Source organism: Gracilinanus agilis, chromosome 2, assembly GCF_016433145.1.
Source record: "Gracilinanus agilis isolate LMUSP501 chromosome 2, AgileGrace, whole genome shotgun sequence".
Lineage (NCBI taxonomy): Eukaryota > Metazoa > Chordata > Mammalia > Didelphimorphia > Didelphidae > Gracilinanus > Gracilinanus agilis.
The window spans coordinates 323,190,220-323,209,522 of record NC_058131.1 but is presented as its reverse complement, the minus strand read 5'-3'; the positions used below and the strand labels follow the sequence as shown (position 1 = coordinate 323,209,522).

Here is a 19,303-nt window from a genome sequence, read left to right as displayed (position 1 = left end):
GTAGACTGATCCAACCATTCTGGAGAACAATTTGGAGCTATGACCAAAGGGCTAAAAAATTGTGCATATACCCTTTGACCCCACAAAGCACTACTATGTCTGTATCCCAAAGAGATCAAAGAAAAGGGAAAAGGACTATATGTACAAAAATATTAATAGCAGCTCTTTTTGTGGTAGCAAAGAACTGGAAATTGGGGAATAGCTGAACAAATAATGGCATATGATTATGAGGGAATACTATTGAGCTAAAGAAATGATGAGCAGGATGCTTTCAGAAAAACTTGGAAAGGACAATTCTGAGGGACTTGGGACAAAGAATGCTATCCACCCATCTTCAGAGAAAGAACTGTTGGCGTCAGAATGCAGATGAAAGCATATGATTTTTCAATTGTTTATGTTTTGGGGGTTTGGTTTTATAAGATTACTCACTTACAAAAATGAATAAAAAATAAATTAAGTTAAAAAAAACTTGGAAAGACATATGAACTGATACAAAGTAAAGTGAACAGAACCAGAAAAACATTGTATACAGCAACAACTTTGAATGACAGTTATACTTAGCAATATAGTGATCTAAGACAATTCTAGAAGACTTGGGATTAAAAATTGCTATTCTCCAGAGAAAGAACTGATGGAGTCTGAATGCAGATCGAAGGATACATTTTAAAAGTATTATTTTTATTGGTTTATTTTTCAGGAGTGGGAGGTGGGGAGGAGTCTGGCAAATAGGGAAAAACATTTTGCGTGACTGCACATGTATAATATATATCAAATTGCTTGCCTTCTCAATGAGGGAGGAGGGCAAGGAAGGAAGAGAATTTGGAACTTAAAATTTTTAAAAACTAATGTCAAATCTTGTTTTTATACAATTGGAAAAATATGAAAAATAAAAATACATTTCAAAATTCTAAATATTTACTTACAACAAGGACAAAAATGATGCCTACATTAATGGATGAAAAATATGACCACCAAAGGACCTACAAAACAAAGATACCTATGGCCTGCAATATATTACCTTAATTTCTTGCCCAAGAGGGATATTAGAAGAGACATTTTTGATAAGCATCAGCTTCAAAGGGATGAGTGGGCCACTGCTCCCCCAAGCTTTTAAGGGCTACACTTCTTATAGGGACAGGGCAGGCTCTGGGTGCAACTAAGGCAAATGATTAAGAGATAATTGTATGTCTGGTGAGGCCAGGACAGGATACCAATCTGTCCTTAAATTTCTGCAGCCAAGGGAGAAACACAAACTGGATGTTTTCCAATCTCATCAAATTCAATATGGGCTCTGATTCCATCGACCAGACTAGTAAATGAAGAAATCACACATATTTCCTCCTTATCTCCCAGTGTAACAGAGAGGCAGTTTGGGTGTTAAAGACTCCTCAAAGACTAGCGATGATCACAGCATCTTGGGGACAGCCTGAGTAGTAATTCCATCTACTGTATGATGAAGGAGTGGTCGTCCAGTCTCTGCTCATGCCTTCTTAGTTCCACGTCCTCTACCCTCTCACCCAAACACCTCAACCTCAGTTGAGGACAAGAATCTCTCGAATCTCCCAGAAACCAGCTGTCTCCCTATCATAGGCTCCTCTTTAAGGCCCAAGTAGGCTAGCCTAGCCTTCTCTGGGACTTCACACCTTGTCTTTCCTAAACAGAGGTCCTCTTTCTATTTGCTTTTCCTTTCTCAGGCCCCTTCCATCCTGCCTCCACTGTTTGTTTTTCCCTCTAGTTCCCTGCCCTCTCCTTTGGGACCAGAAGCCTGGGATTGTTTTCCCTCAGGTCTCACATTTTCCAAATCAATTCTTCTCCCTCTGAGCGCCCCCAAAATTAACGTAAACCTACCCAGATGAAGGAATTTCCCAATTCTCCAAAACCTGTTCTCTTTATATTTGGGCTTGGATCTTGGTCTAGTCCCTTCTCAGATTCTCGGATAGTCCTACCTCACATTTGTGTAGAAACTAATTCTCTCTTGTTTCTTTTTCCTTCTGTGATCCTGGCCTTTTTTCTGTTCAGTGTCCATGATTGTAAAGATCCTAAGATGATAGCTTTAGTGCTAAAAGATGACTGGCTACAGTCAGTTAAACATGTACTCTTCTCTCCCTCTTCATTTTATAGAAGAGAAATGGAGGTCCTGAATGGTTAAATAATTTGTTCAAGGTCACAAAGGTATAAGTAGCAGGGCCAGGGTTCAAACCTAGTTCCTGTGACTCTAAATTCCAATGCTTGCTTTCTTGGTTCTCCAGATCTCAAACTTCTCTATTCAGTTCTTTTTCCCTTCTGGGTCCCAGACATGTCAATCCCATAGAAAAACATTCTCCCTGTCTTCCTTTGATTCCTAGGAAACCTAATCTTTGGATTTTTAATCCTCTCTCAAACTTCGGATATCTTGTCCAGATCTCTACTTCTTTCTCCTCAAATCTCTGATCTCTCCCTCTCTCTTCCACTTCCCCTTCCTCTAAAACAGTAGTTCTCGAACTTTTTGGTCCTAGGACCCCTTTACATTCTTAAAAAAAATGATTTTTTTTTTAACACTTATCATCTGTATTGATTCTAAGGCAGAAGGGCAGTAAGGGCCTGGCAATGGAAGTTAAGTGACTTGCCCAGGGTCACACAGCTAAGACGTGACTGACAGGCCAGATTTCAACCTAGGACATCTCATCTCTAGGCCTGGCTCTCAATCCACTAAAGCAACTTAGCTGCACCCCTTTTACATTCTTAATTACTGAGGAGCCATCAAAAGCTTTTATGTGGTTTATACCTATTGATATTTACCATATTAGAAATTAAAAATCTTTGTATCCTATTTGACTTCATAGACCTCATGAAAGAGCCTTGGTGATACCCAAAGGTCTCCAGACCACATTATGAGAACTGCAGCTCTAGAACAAGGATTATGATAACCTAGGCCCCTTTTGGTTATTAGTTCCTTCACTGCCCAGATACTGGTTCTTTCTTTCCTCTGGGTTACAGACTGTGACTTAATAATATCAACAACCATTTATGCAGTATTTTATAGTTTTATACTTCACAACTCCCTAAAATAGTTAAAGACTGCATTATCATTTCTATTTTACATGAGAGGAAAACGAAGGACTCGGAGGTCAGTCCCCACATGCCACCACATGTGTGGTGAACATATCACTTTATCTCTTTACTGAGGTGAGGCAGTTAGGTGGCACAGTGTAAAAGCTGGGATCTCAGACACTTAAAAGGTGTGCGACAATGAGTAAGTCATTTAACCTCAATCTGCCTCAGTTTCCTCAACTGTACAACCATGCAATAAAAACATCTATGGCCTCTAAGGTTGTTGTGAGGATCAAATGAGATAAAATTTGTAAAGCACTTAGTTAATTAACACTGTGCCTGGAACTTAGTAGGAGCTTAATAAATATTTCTTTCTTTCCTCCCTTCTAAGGTTCCTTCTGGCTCTTACTCTATGATCTTATGATTCACCTTTCTGGCCTCTCATATTATTCTTCTCCAGGCAGTCTATTTTATTTTTTTTTAAACCCTCACCTTCTGTCTTGGAGTCAATACTGTGTATTGGCTCCAAAGCAGAAGAGTGGCAAGGGCTAAGCAATGTTAAGTGACTTGCCCAGGGTCACACAGCTAGGAAGTATGTGAAGCCAGATTTGAACCTAGGACCTCCCATCTCTAGGCCTGGCTCTCAATCCACTGAGCCTCCCACCTGCCCCCCATGGCAGTCTATTTTAGCCAAATTAGATTCCCCTACTTTGCCTTCTAAACATCTCTTCCACTTCTAAAACAATGATGATGATCTTCTACCCTTCCTTCTGCTCTTCTACTTCCATGTCCTTGCTTGTATTTCCCTCTAAACCCAAAATACTCTTTTGCCCACTTTACCTTTGAATTCCTACCCATGCTTCAAAGGCCAACCTCAAATGCCACCTCCTCTAGGAAGCCTTTCTCTGGCAGTTAAGGACTTTTCTTAATGGACTTCATTTAATGCTCTGTTTGCCCCCTTCTGAAGTACAAATTGCCAAAAATAAATAATATGGCCATTTCCTGGCCCATTCAGCTCTGGAACATACATTTTCTACACTGATCATCACTTCCACCTTTTTCCCATGGGTAGGTAACCTGGAATCTGCCCCAAGGTCTCTCAGCAGAGAGGTGAACTTTAACACCTCAAACCTGGGTCCAGGCCTCTGTGCCACTTACTGAAACCAACACATAACTTTTTATCCTCTCCTTCCCAGATCCTTATTTTTCCCCATTTCCCCAAAGCTCTTTAAGAGCATGTATTTGTATCTCTAGCACTTAATACTGTGTCTGGCATATGTAAGTCCTTAATAAGAACCCCAACACTTAAGCTGTCCATCATCCCTTACTCTTACAGGACTAGTTCAATTTACTTTTCAATCATATATTTTCCCTCATTACATCTTCTAATCAAGTTCTTCTTTGGTTTTTTAAATTTGAAATATAGTGTAGATAATTCATATTTTCTAACTCTCAATTTCACATCTGAGAAATGACTATTCTTTGAAACACTACAGGGGGCAGCTGGGTGGCTCAGTGGCTTGAAAGTCAGACCTAGAGACAGGAGGCCCTAGGTTCAAATCTGGCCTCAGACACTTCCCAGTTGTGTGACCCTGGGCAAGTCACTGGACCCCCATTGCCTACCCTTACCATTCCTTCTGCCTTGGAGTCAATATTGACTTCAAGATGGAAGGTAAGGGTTTAAAGAAAAAAAAAAAGAAAAAGAAACACTGCAGTGTCTCATTTCTCAAGTCAATCAACAGAAAGGGTAGAATATTGGTGGAAAATGTCATTTCCACCTTGGCTACTCTTCTCAGCACTGAGCATACAGATTAATAAATGTTTTTTGAATGAATAAGACTCACAGAAGGGTTAGAGATAGAAAAAGTTAACAGAAATTAAACTCAATTTTATGCCAATGATCTGTTTTCCCCCAGATAACCCTAACACCTCTATTTTAACAGATATCTTCTTAGTACGGACTCAGAAATAAGATAAGACCAACTAGTCAAGTTAGTCAGTAGATATTAAGGAACTACTACATGACAGAAAATTTTTGTGCTAAAGGATAGGATATGAAAAAAAGAGCATCCCCCCCCAAAAGCCCTGCCCCCAAGAAACTCTTGATCTAATGATAGAAGTTATGGCGACAATGCTGAAAATGATAGATAAGGACATAGAAAAATTGGTCCTATTAGTGAGGTATGGACCTGAAAAGCCATCTAGTGCAATATCTGTCACTTTACAAATGAGGAAACTGAAATTCAGAGAGAGAGAGGATGATTTGCCCAAAGTCAACAGTTTATAAATGGAAGAACCAAGATTTGAATCTCTGCCTCTTGAGTCAACAGATTTGGACCCAAGAGACCTAGGTTCAAATTTCTAGTTCTTCACATATTAAGATGTCACCTCCAGCAAGACAATTCATCCATTTGAGCCCCAGTTTCCTCAACTATAAAATAGGAATAACAATACTAGTATTACCTGCTTTTCAGGGTTTATTGTGAAGGAAAGTATACCTTAAGGCACTATCAACTCCTCCTCATCACTCTCAGGCCCTAGACAGGGAGGAAGCCAACTGTCCTTCTTGGGGAAGCCCACAAGTCAGGTAAGGAATGAGGATCTCTGGAGAAACCAGATAAGTCTTGTGGTGGGGCAAGGGTGGGTGTGGAAGAGAGAAATGAACTATGCTTAGAGAAGAAAAGAACCTTGTCATTAGTTTCAGAGACACAAGACCTAGATCCAATTCCCAGCTCTGAAATTTAATTCTTGAGTCCAATTTTATTTTTTATAATGAGGAATTAATAGTCTCACAGTGTTATAGTAAGCATCAAATGAGATTTTGTACATACAGCCCTTTATAAGGAAAAAAATGCACAAAAGTTATTATTCTAAGCAAGTAGAGCAGGTAGCCACATAAGTGGTATTTTTTGAGAAATGCTGGAAATCCCTCACTCACTAACCAAATATCTCCATCCCTACATATTATTCTGCCAGAAATTTCCCATAAGAGATGGCTTCTTTGATTTTTGAGTTGGAAAGGACCTTGCAGAATGAAGCTATTTTACAGCTGAAAAAACGGAATCCCAAAGACATCAAATAACTTGCCTATGTTAATGGATAGCAGAGCTTGTATTCAAATCCAGATCTTCTGATTCTAAATCTAGCACTCCTTCTGACATGGGCATTGCACCCCCAAAACCATAGAAATGTTTCAGGCAAATTATAAGCAGGGAAATCCCTTTGCTCCCTTCTATCCTTGTGACTCCTAACCCAAAACATCTGACAACTCCTATAAGACCTTGAGAGAATTTGAGATGGATAGAGATACACTTTTAGGCTATGCCTTGATCCCATCGGGTTGTATCTAAGACATCTACCTGTCATGTCCCCTAAACTATGAGGGTCGCCCCCTATGTCTTCAGGCAGACCCTGGTCAGATGACAAACCTCCGCCCTACCCATGCCTCAGTGCACACCACTCTAGAGTCATGTCTTCACTGTCATAAAGAGTGTAAAGACCCCAGAAATCATGTCATCTAGGAGAAAAGCTTTCCTATCCATGTTGTTCCCCCTAAGAGGCAGTCTTCCTGGCCAGATTTAACATTGTCTTGTAAACTGATAAATTTCTCTTTATTTTTAAGCTAAGTTTCCAAGTATTCCATCCTTGCAAAAGGTACCCTTCCCAAACCCTGGGAGTTCACCTCAAGCCCCCTACAACATTTCTACTAATATCATGCCAGCCTAGTGTAAGAAAAAAAAATAGCCTGGAATTCAAAGTCTAGCTTTAGTATTTATTAGCCTTGTGATCTCAAACTTGGATTTTTTCAGGCATAAGGCTCATATTCAAATGGACCTGTGAAATAACTGGTTTGGACGTTCCTTTCAATGATGCAGACTAACTCCTCCATGTTTGCTCATTGTGTGTGTTATCCCTGTTCAAGTCGTCCCTCATTTAGCCACAGGAGATTCACTCAACCTGTTGGAAGCCTCTGTCCGTTTCTCATCTCCTGGATTAGATGGAGCACCTGGGCTGTCCACCTGCCACATTTCACTCTTGTCTTCAGACCAACCCAATTCCCTTTTTTGATTATAAATTTCTCTGATGATCCTTTACTCCAGTTCTGCTTTAAAGTTCCTCATTTATGGTAAATTACGACCTGCCCACACATCCATTATAAATCTTTATACTTCCTCAGGATGATAACTCATTTATCATGTGAATCCATTTCTCACAGCCATATAACATATTATGTATACTATTGGCTAATTAAAGAGACTGCTTTCCTTCCTGGCAGGTTTATGATATGGTTATATAATAATATTTATCTTACTTATCTCATAGGATTACATGAAAGAAACATTTCCATTGTGCAATATAAACACTACCATTATTGCCCTTACAGTTTCTTGATCTTAAAAGTGATCTCCCTGGCTTCCTTTAAATCCCAACTAAAATCCCATCTTCTACAGAAAGCCTTCTTAAACTCCATTGCTTTCTCTCTTTTAATTATTTCCTATTTATCCAGTATATAGCTTGCAATATATAGCTTTTCTCTCTCATTAGATTGTAAGTTCTGTAAGTTAAGTTTTGCAAGGATTTGCAAGAAGCCATGTCTTTGGGCAGGGTTTCTAGTTGGACACTTGGAATCTTGTGCAAAACTTAACTTACAGTTCCTTGAAGGTAGGGACTATATATCTTTTGCTTCTTTTTATATTGCTAGATTTTAGCAAAGTGTCTGGCACACAGTAAGCACTTAATAAATGTTTACTGAATTGATCTGAATTAAAGTGTCCTATGAAAATGCAGTTTTTGGGAGAAAGAGATGTTAATCTTAGGTCATTATTAGCTCACATTCTTAAGCAGTTCACTTGAAGGCTAGCTGAAGTATGAAAGAGTTTAAGACTGCATGATCTGAGTTAGGAACTAGATACTGGAATAGGCTAAGGGAAAGAGGGAAGGTGAAAGTGAGGTGATATAATGTCAAAGACAACAGACTCCTCCTAGACATTTTGAGAGCCAAATTTAAGGCTAAATTTCACAGGTATGTTATTGGGCACGACAGGCATAAGTCTTATGTTTACAAAGGGAGAAAGAACTTGAGCTTATTTTATTTGTAAAGACAAAGGACCCTGGAGGGAAGAGAGATTCCTTTCTCAGCCCCAGAAGAGGGTTGAGGCATTGTTTTCCCTCCAGGGAATAATACAGATTACCTAGGGAGACTCAGGGTGGAAAGAATCATATAATCATGGAATGATAGCCCTTTAAGAGTCTTTAGAACATGGAATGTTAGTAGATCTAGTACCTACCCATCAGAACTTGGGTCTACTCACTCAGTACATTTTTCAGAGAATGTATATCTCTGGAGATTGAGAGATGGAAGAAAGAAGAGGCAAGGGGGTCGGTCATCTTTATACTGGAAGAGGAAATGGACTTGAGAAATCTTAAAACCTTGGATTAAGTCCTGGATGAAGCACTAATCTGTTCTGTGTCTCAGAGTCTCCAGGATACTCATTTTACTTTCCCTGGGCCTTTTGGACTAGATAACCTCTCTCCCTTCGACGGCGAAATGCCAAGATTTTAAGGTAGTCAACAAGACAAAGGGAGTGCGAAACAGGATTTGGCAAAATGAGAGAAAGTGGAAATCCGGAAGAGTACCAGGGGTTGGGGACCAAGGGCTAATTGAGGATGACCGTTGTGAATATTTCCTAAAGGAAAATAAAGGGGAGGAGGTATACATTGAGGAGGCTGTCAAAAACGAGGTTGGGAGGTTGTCTTCTAAATAAAGATATCGGCAGAGTGGAGTTAAACTAGCCCGGGTCGGACACTGGGGGACCTCGGGCCATTCATTTACCCACTCTGGTCCTCAGTTTCCTCATTAGTAAAACAAAAGGTTTGGGCTATTTATCCTCAAAGGTCCTTTCCAGTTCTAACTTTTAACGTACGTGGGTCTCTTCTAGCCCTGACACTTTACGAGCACGGGTCTCTCTCCTCTCTAACAACCTCAGTAAGTACGAATCTCTCCCCCGCCCCCAAAGATAGGTAACGAGAGGGGTTGGGCTGGTGTCTGGGGTAGTAAATGCAAAGGGGAGAGAGGCGGGCTTCGAGTAAAAAGACCCCGCAGCCCCGAACTCACCATTAAAGGAGTCCGGGAGCCGTCGGGCTTTTGGGTCGGTGGCTACGGGGCGCTTGTCAGACATGGTCCCGCTGGGTGGTGACTAGTTCCCGCCGCTACAGAAGCAAATAATCAGCAAAGTGGAGTCTACGCAGTCTAGCGTCAGCTACCCCTTCCTCGGCCCTGCCCCACCTCCGCCGCGCCCCGCCACGCCCCACCCCTTCACAGCGCACGACCAACCAGGGCCCAGGGATTCTCGGAGGCCACGCCCCCAGCTGGCTTCCCTAGTAGATTGTCCTAGCTTTTTCTCCCTTCTCCTGGTGGACCCTGTAAGCGCTGAAGCAGTCGGAGGGGAGGGGCTGAGGGGTCACCTAGAAAAAGAGCTGCAGGCTTCCGGAAGGAGAAGGGGAAAAGAAAAGGGAAGCGAGAAAGGGAAAGAAAAAGGGATTGAGAAGAATCGCTGAAGCAAAGTCTGAATCTCTGTAGTCTTATGAATTAGAGGGGACCTCAAGGCTAATCTGGTCCAACCAGGACCTTACAGCCCATCCCCTCCCACAGCGTCCCCAACAAGTGGCTAATAGACATCGAGGAGGAGCTGTTTTCTTCGCTTAGATGATGGGAGTTTTGTGGGGCGGTTACAGCTCTATCTAAGAATTGTGATAAAGGAAGCCTGGCACGCAGCCTACGCTAGGGGAGAGCAGTTGTTTGATTGTGTTGTTTTTTTAATTAAACAAAAATTGGGGGGCGGGAGGGGGCTATAGCTAGTACAGTGAATCGAATGCCAGACCTGGAGTCAGGAGGTCCTGGGTACAAATATGACCTCGGACACTTTTCTAGCTGTGTGGCTCTGGGCATGTCACTTAAACCCAATTGCCTAGCCCTTACTGCTCTTCTATCCATTCTAAGACAGACGGTAAGGGCTAAAAAATTTAGATTTTGTTGATGTCTTTCCTTTTTACATTTCCCAATATATTCCATCCTCCTCCAAGGAAGCCATTCTTATGAAAATTTAAAAAAGGGGGGCAACCATTTCAGCAAAACTAACCAGATGGGCAGCTGGGTAGCTCAGTGGAGTGAGAGTCAGGCCTAGAGACAGGAGGTCCTAGGTTCAAACCCGGCCTCAGCCACTTCCCAGCTGTGTGACCCTGGGCAAGTCACTTGACCCCCATTGCCCACCCTTACCACTCTTCCACCTATAAGTCAAGGGTTTAAAAAAAAAAAACAACTAACCAGATAAGACAGACATCACCAGTGTGCCATACTCATAGTCCCCCATCTCTGCAAGAGAAGAAGGGAGAAGGGCGCCCTCTCATATTTCATCTTTCAGGCCAACCCTAGGTCATTATAACTTTACAGATTTCAATTTCAGTTGTCTTGTTCTTTTCATTTACATGTTGATAGTCAATATGTATGGTTTTCCTGGTTCTGTTCATTTTGCTTTGTACCAGTTCACATCAGCTTTCCCATACTTCTCTGTATTTACCTATTTGTCATTTCTTTCAGCACAGCTGTTTATCCATATTCCAGTTGACAGGTTATCTGCTTTGTTGTCAGTTCTTTGCTATTTCAAAAAGTGCTATAAATAGTTTTGTGTGCATGGAACCTTCTTATTACTGGCCTCCTTAGTAAAATATCAAAAGACATAGATATTTTAAGTCTCATTGTTTAATTCAAATTGCTTTACAGAATGTTTGACTCAAGTCAAATTGTCAAGTTAAGAAACATTAAAAGTACTAAGCAACTTTTTAATTGCTGGAGATACAAAGAAAAGCAAATGACAGTCCCCTCCTCTCACAGAGCTCACAACTGGCTCATCTTTTCTCCAACCTAGACTAGTCCCATCTTTTGTCATCTCTTAGCCAATTTGCTAGGAGGTGTGAGGTGAAAACTCAAATTGCTTTGATTTGTATTTCTTTTTATTATTATAATTATTTTTTAGAAAAATTTTCGATGGTTACATGATTCATGTTCTTTCTCTCCCCTCCACACTCCTCCCCCCACTCGTAGCCCACCTGAAATTCCATTGGGTTTTACATGTGCCATTGATCAAGACCTATTTCCATATTATTGATACTTGCACTGGGGTAGTCCTTTAGAGTTTATATCCCATGATTTGTATTTTTTATAAGTGATCTCAATTCTTTTATATGATTGCTAATAGTTTACAATTCTTTTGACAATTACTCATTCTTTTGGACCAATTCCCACAGAATAGTCTTGTGCTATTTATATTTCCTTTCCTTTATATTTGAAGGTCTTTCTTCTGATCTCCAATAGAATTTGTTGTCATTGGAATGGTTAATTTTAACTACTATGCATCTTGAAGTTGGAAATTCAAGATTTATTAATCTTTTGATGGAAGCTTTGTTTTCTGTGTTCAGAAATTCTGAGCAATTTCGTGTATAATTTCCCATTATGGTATTCAGATGGTTTGACTTGTTCATGTTCTTATGGTAGGCCACTGATCCTTAAGTTGTTTCTACACATCTTGTCTTTAAGATCTTTATGTTTTATTTGTGTAGCAAACATATCTCCTTTTAATATTACTGAGTTGTTTTTTGTTTTGTTTTGTTTTGCTTCTCAGCTTTCAGACTGTCCTTCACTTCAGTACAAGGATATTCTTAAACTATTGTTCCCTTTTCATTTCTTTAGAGAGACTTAACTCTAGGGATTTACATTTTTTCATTCTAATTATTTTTTTCTGCATGCCATAAATTCTCGCATTTGTTCCCATCTAAATGCTTCTCTCAAGTTACTGATTTCTCTTTTAAGCCATTCTAGAAGATTCAGCTTTGGTTCCTTTGTTTTATGATATTTATTTAAAGATACTTGCAATCTTTTTTTTCTTTCCTTTTTTTTTAAAAACCCGTACTTTCCGTCTTGGAGTCAATACTGTGTATTGGCTCCAAGGCAGAAGAGTGGCAAGGGCTAGGCAATGGGGGGTGGTCAAGTGACTTGCCCAGGGTCACACAGCTGGGGAGTGTCTGAGGTCAGATTTGAATCTAGAACCTCTCATCTCTAGGCTGGCTCTCAATCCATTGAACTACCCAGCTGCCCCCACTTGCAATCTTTTAAGTATCTTTATGGTCACTTTCCCTTCTAATTTAAGTATTTCCCTTTATGATGTAAAGAGGTCAATATGATTGCCCATGGAACTTATCAGTCAATTTATATTTTTAAAAAATGTTTTTTAATTTATTTTAATGTTTTCCATAGTTATATGATTCTTATTTTCTTCTTCCCCTCTTTCTTCCCCACTCTTAGAGTTTACAAGCAGCAATTTATATTTTTAAAGGACCTATGCAGATGAAATCAAAGACTGGCAACAAAGGGTGAACATGAAAGATAGTCATTTAAATGTATTACCCCATATCTCAATTACTTCCCCCAACTCTCAATTATAATTGTAATCACTAGGTGTTTCATGTATGGTTGCTATTTGCCTTGGTCCAATGGCAAAAGGCCTATCATCCTGTTCACTTGATTAAGGAACTTCATACTTGACTGTTGGATTGTAGATAACTCAACAGATTGAAAACCAAGAAGGGAAAATTGGGGAATGGCTAAACAAATTATTGTATATGAATGTAATTGAATACTCTTGGGCCCTAAGAAATGATAGAAAGTGTGGTTTCAATGAAATTTGGGAAGATTTGCCAAAGTGAAGGAAAATAAAGTGAGTAGAGCACTGAAAACAATTTATGCAATAACAGCATTATGAAACCAAACCAAACCAAACCAAACCTCTGAAAGCCTTAAGAACTCTGATCAATGCAATAACTAGCCATAATTAGAGAGAATAGATGAAGAAGCATGTTACTCATGTAGAACCCAGAAAGAGTCAGAATTAAAAATCCAGACTCTTGTATTACATTATAGTGAAACAGGCTTGTATGTAGGAATTCCTAATTTACAGTCCTTTGGCTTCCAGACCTCCCCAACTAACCTGAAGGAATTCCTTCCAGACCTTCCCCCTTACCTAAAGGAATTCCTCCCAGACATTTCCCCCTTATCTGAAGGGACCACTCACCTTCCAGACCTCTCCCCTGCTGGACCACCTACCTTGGAGACATTCCCCCTATCCCGCCCCCAGCTGCCTACCACCCTAAATAACCAGCTCAGGCACAGCTCATGATCACACATTTAGATGTGAGACCCTTGGTTTAAACTAAGACAATAAAGTCCCTTTGCAGCTTGCATTGGTGGTTCAGACTCAATTACTGGGTAATTCTAGGGGCACATCATTCATCTCCTGACAGAAAGGTGATAGAATGAGGATGCAGAATAAAGCACATATATTTTTGAATATGGCTAATGGGGGAAGTTTTGTTTGATTGCATATTTGTTACATGGATATTTTTTTCCTTTTTCCATTGTAGGTTGGTGGGAGAGGAAGTTTTTTTCTTAATTGAAAAAATTTAATTAAAAAAAGGAAAACTCCTTAATATCTCCATTTCACACACATATTTCAATTCAACAGCATTGACAAAATTACCACATTTTTTTTGTTAAATGAAAGAGCACTTCCTCTTAAGAAATACTTTCTATTCAATAAAACTAGGAAAAGGGATGGTAAGGATTACAAAACTGGTGAGAGGGAGAGCAAGGAGGGGCTGTTAAAGTCATTTTGGAGAAAACAGGATAAGTTAAAGAATTGTAAAATATTTTTTAAACCTCCTTTTTGGTAAAACTGAAAATATTAATTAGTAATAATTTTTTTTTCTACCCTGAGTCCCTTTACAAATGACAGTGTTCCCTTTTCTGAAGAAATTAGCAGTCAACACTTTGTCCATCTCTGGCAACTGGAGATAGCAACCCATCCCTAATGACTGAGAGGAAAAGAATCTCTTATTTATTTTAAGGGGTGTGGTCCAGGAAAGAATGGGCTGTGAATTTGTTGCATAAAAGTTTTAGAATTTTAACCCTAAATTGTGTATAAATGTTATCTCAGATAATCTGGTGTTAGAAGGTGCAAGGAAGAACTATTTTACTTCCTGAAAAAATTACATCCCTTCCTCTCTCCTGACCCTCCCCACAATGACTTTTGTTTTACATTAATGTTAAATTAAATAAAATTGTTTCTAGATGATTCATGCCTAAAACAGTACCGTATTGATATTTTCTAGTCTTCAATAAGAATTGGATTTCTGATCAGCCTAAATGGAAAGGTTATTTGACTAAAAGATTAAAGTAAAGCTGTAAAAGCAGCTTCGCCTAATTTGTACAAAGCTTTTGTCAAAGTCGTTTATGCTATTTTTGTAGAAAAAGATAGAGAAGTGTAAAATAGAGAATAGCATAGTTAGGTAGATTCATCACTGCTTAAATGACTAGACTCAAAGAGTAGTAGACACATTAATGACTGAAGTTTTATATTTAACAAGTAAATATTGGGTGAAGGGCAGATAAAAGGCCATTCGACAAAATATTTGCGAATTTTAGTGGCCTCCAAGTTCAATATGAGTCAATAGAGGTAGCCAAAAATGCCAATGGTGAGAGGTTGGGATGATGGACAAGAGAAATGATAGTCCCATTGTATTCCAAAATGCTGTGGCACCAGGAATAGAGTGCTGGGATTGGAGTCAAGAAAATCTGAGAAAATCCAACCTCAGTTACTTTCTATTTGTGTGACCCTGGGCAAATCACTCAATTGCTGGGTATTTCCTAAATTGTAAAGTGGAGATCATAACAGCACCTAACTTATGGGACTGTTGTGATGCTTAAATAAGATAATATTTGAGTGGAATGACCACTGACTCAAATAAATCTTCCAATGCTTGCAGTATGGTAGAAGCTGTTTTAGGAATCAGCTCATTCTCAAGAATGGGCACTCATAATTCACTCAGTATGTTGCAAGTGTTACAATGAGTGAGTGGAAAGAATTTCTGCTCAGCCCTTTTTTATTCTGGTCCCTGATACAGGGTTGCCCCCAACTTTTGTTTGCCATTGGCTGGTTACTTGAGAGTCACAATTTTATTACAAAAGCTAGCTAACGTGTAATTTATACACCCAATTATCATAATTATTCAAGCAGTATTAACCAATCAGAACAAGAACTTCTTCAATCCTATCTATCTGCATATCCTGTAGTCCTTTTAAATAATCAGAGCAAGGATTGTTTCAGTCTTAGTTTGGTCTTTAATGAACCAGATATAAAAGGTAAAATTATGGTTGGACTAAATGATTTAAGAGTAAGGTCACCAGGAATTAATTCCAAATGCTTTTTTAGCAATTTTTTTATAAAATAGAGGGAAAGAGTGAAAGTAGAGAAATGAGAAGAGGGCAGAGTAAGAGATCTAGCTTAATGAGCTAGACTATATACTCAAGCCCTGGGTTACTCTGGCAGGGCTCCAGTAGCCCCAGCTAGAGGGCCTACAGCGCTGGTTAACAAAGGTTTTAAGCCAAGAGGCCTCCTCCAGACAAAGGGCCCCTCCAGAGGCTAGTACCTTCAGGAAAAAGCCAAGGAAGAGAATCAGCCTTTTTCACTTATCTATGTGGAGAAATAAAAAGCAGTTCAAGGTCCTCAGCCAGAGTTCTTCCAGGGTCCAATTCAAGGAAAAAGATCCTTTTCATAGAAAGTTTATGTAATTTATAAATACCATTCCTTTCATCACTTCTTGTGCCTTCCTCCCATTTTATGTGTATTAATTACAGCTAAAGCTTTGCTTAGGACTGCCCAGGGGCAGTCAGTTGATTTTGATTGACTATTGCACTATTGCACACATGGGTCACAGACCTCCCCCACTTGAGGATAAGTGGGATGCGTACACTTTTGGTGATTAAGTCTAAAAAATGGGCAGGGTAGAGTTAATCTCATCTTGACAGTTCCCCCCCCCCCGTGATCATTTGGGAGACTCACCTCCCCAATTGATCATTTGGCATAATCATCTTGTACCCCTAAAAATCTTACAAGTATATACAATATTGCATCATCTAAAAGGAAATTACAATAGTTAGAGATAAGAGGGAAATAGGAGAGAGATGTAATGCAAAATCAATGTTGTTTGGGGATAACTCCCAAATTCCATATCATCCCCAGAGCTCAGGCCAATTTGAAAGAATGAACAGAGAACGTAAAACTATGACTGGAAAAGTATGCACTGAAATATTTAAAATGGCCTGAAATTCTCCCTCTGGCCCTATTTTATCTTAGAAGCAGGCCCAGGGGAGATCTACACATCTCACTATATGAGATACTTTTTGGACATCCCCCTATACAGGCTAAGCCTTTTTCTCCTGTATATACATCACTATTAGGGGGAGATACTTCTATTGCTACCTATATACAGGAATTGCAGCACAAACTGTGTGAACTCCATGAATCTGGAGCTGCAATACAAGCAGGACCAATAGACTTTTCACTTCATGGTCTGAACCTAGGAGATAAGGTGTACATAAAGAACTTCCAGTGTACTGGAGCAACTCAGCCTTCCTGGAAAGGACCATTCTAAATATTGTTAACAACTCCAACAGCTATAAAAATTGGAGAAAAGGACTCTAGATTCATAGCTCACATGTAAAAAGAGCACCTTCTATTGAAATTGATTGTATCCTGTCACATGCATTGCAGATAATAGTCCATAGACAAGTGGACACCATTTTTGGGGAACACATTGAATTCCTAAATTTTTATTATTGCTTTTCTTTTTATTTTAAAAGAATATTTTATTTTTTTCCCTTTTCTCATTTCTTATACTTAAAGTACATACAATCAATATGAATTTTTTATTTTGTAGTAATATCAATTAAAATATATATATTTGTTCTAATAGTAATGCATACCCAAAAGCTTTAATCTATGGAAACCTGTCATTTTTATTGATAAATGTTATGCGACTATGATTAATGATTGTGTCTGATTCCAGAAGAAGGGAACAAAACAACTATTATGCAGTGCCAAGAAGCACAAGGTCAAGGAGACCAACAAATCCTGATGAGATTGAAGACAATCTACATAGTGCCTATGAGCACAAACCAATCCCAATGGGACTGATGAACTTCTACTCCAATATGAAAGGACTTGAACCTAATGTGAGACTCGAGGTAGTGATGCTTGACATATGTTAAGATGCAGGACTCTTTGTACCATACTCCTTGTAAATTACTTTCTATCAAGTACCTAATAATTGGCTGTTCTGGCTCCCCTATCCCTAAGAGTGAAGGTAAAATCAGGCAAGGGAATGACACTTCCCTTTTACACAAAAAAATCTAGTCCTTTTTCCTCTCTCATAGTGTGGCAAACTTTCTGTAGTCCTGGCTACTGATTGGGTAAGTGCATAATTACATAAATCACTTTAATTGGGCCCTGATTCAAAGACCTGTCATAGGTTTGTTTTTCCTTTACTTAGATTTTTTAAGACATAAGACTTTGATATTTTATATTTCATCCACAAAGTATTTTTTCTTTTATTTGGATTTTTTGATATTTTTTATTTCTTTTGCTAATTGATTCATGTACCTCATAACTCAGCCATTCATCCCTGAGTGATCCCTGTGTTTGTCACCATCTTCCTCAGGGGAGAATGTATAATTATCCTATAATGCAAAGTTTAAGTTCTTGTGAGAGTAATTTTAGGATAAGAAAGTAGCTACCTCCCCAAATCCAGAAAGTGAACTGTTTGGAGAAGGTTCCATGAATATGCCTGCAGAGACCACATGCTGCATGGGATGTGGTGATTTGAACTGTGGGGAGTTGAATGCAGTTATTTTGAATGTACACTCTTATGCCAAAGGGGACTGCCCCCTAATAGTCTTTGTCAATGAGCCTACCAATCATTGGTTTTGCTCTCTTTTCCTTTTATCCCTAAATTGTTGTAATTTAAAAGTTGGGTATGTTTACAAGACCCATTGGAGAGACTAGCCTTCCAAGGGATCTTAGGGGGAAATATGTATGGAAATCTTGTACCTTTGAATTACATTACCCAGGAGCCCACTGACTTCCTGTTGTTACGTGCTGATGTAGACAGGAGATAAATTGGGGGGTCCTGAGGGGTTCTAGGCCTCTTTCCTTCCTATGAGGGCAGCTGTGGGCACAGGACTTTTGAACAGGTAGATGAACTTGAGCGTGTGGTGGTTTTTTATTTTTATTTTTTATATAATTACCTTTCTATTCCTTTATTTCTAGTGATTATAAATACATTTTATAAAATATAATATTTGAAGTTAAATTATAAATTCATTTTAATTTTTATACAGAGGAGGAAAGGTTATATATTGTCCTTTGGGGGAGAACAAAGCCTGATTTGTTATATTTTCCTGAGAAGAGTCCATTTTGTCTCTATTCCACATATATTCATATAGAATTTAGCACAGTTTCTGGCAGATAGTAGGTACAGAATAAATGTTTGTTTTTTTCCTTCTCCCTTCCCCTTCCTTGCTCTGACCAATTCTGGAATATTTTGTTCAATGCTGGGAGGCCAGGTTTTTTCTTTCTTAGTTACCTTTCGGTGATTCTCTTGATTCTGTTTTGGACATCAAATTTTCTGTTTAAGTCAGGTCTTTTCTTTATGAATGCTTGGAAGTCTTTTATTTTATTAAATGACCATACTTTCCCCTGCAAGAATATAGTCAATTTTGCTAGGTAGTTGATTCTTGGTTGTAGATGCAGTTCCCTTGCTTTCCAGAATATCACATTCCATGCCTTCTTGTCCCTTCAGTGTGGATGCAACTAGGTCCTGTGTTATTCTAACTATGGCCCCATGATATCTGAATGGTTTCTTTTTAGTAGCTTGTAGTATCCTTTCCTTGAGCTGGTAGTTCTCAAACTTGGCTATAACATTCCTTGGCATTGTCAATTGGGGATTAAATGCAGGAGGTGATCTGTGGATTCTTTCAATTTCTACTTTACCCTCTTGTTCAAGAATGTCAGGGCAGTTTTCTTGGATAATTTCCTATAGAATGATGTCCAGGCTTTTTCTTTTGTCATGATTTTTCAGTAGTCCAATAATTCTTAAATTGTCTCTTCTGGACCTATTCTTCAGGTCTATTGTTTTATCAATGAGGTGTTTCATATTTTCCTCAATTTTTTTCATTATTTTTATTTTGTTTTATGGACTCTTACTGCCTTGTGAAGTCATTGTTGGATTCTAATTTTTAAAGACTGAATTTCATCCCTGGCTTTTTGGTTATCCTTTTCCTTTTGATCTGTTTTTCTTTGTGGGCCATCTTTCACTTTCTTTGCCT

The 19,303-nt window shown here is 39.0% G+C and overlaps 1 protein-coding gene across 1 annotated transcript in view; it reads right to left on the bottom strand.

Annotated features, from left to right (window-relative positions):
- STOM (stomatin) overlaps positions 1 to 9,232 on the bottom strand; it is a 47,262-nt gene extending 38,030 nt beyond the window's left edge. The window contains exon 1 of the mRNA XM_044664260.1: positions 9,146 to 9,232. Within this exon, the coding sequence (XP_044520195.1) occupies positions 9,146 to 9,209 (64 nt within the window). The 5' untranslated portion in view covers positions 9,210 to 9,232. The remainder of the gene's footprint in view (positions 1 to 9,145) is intronic.
- Between the last annotated feature and the right edge of the window lie 10,071 nt (positions 9,233 to 19,303).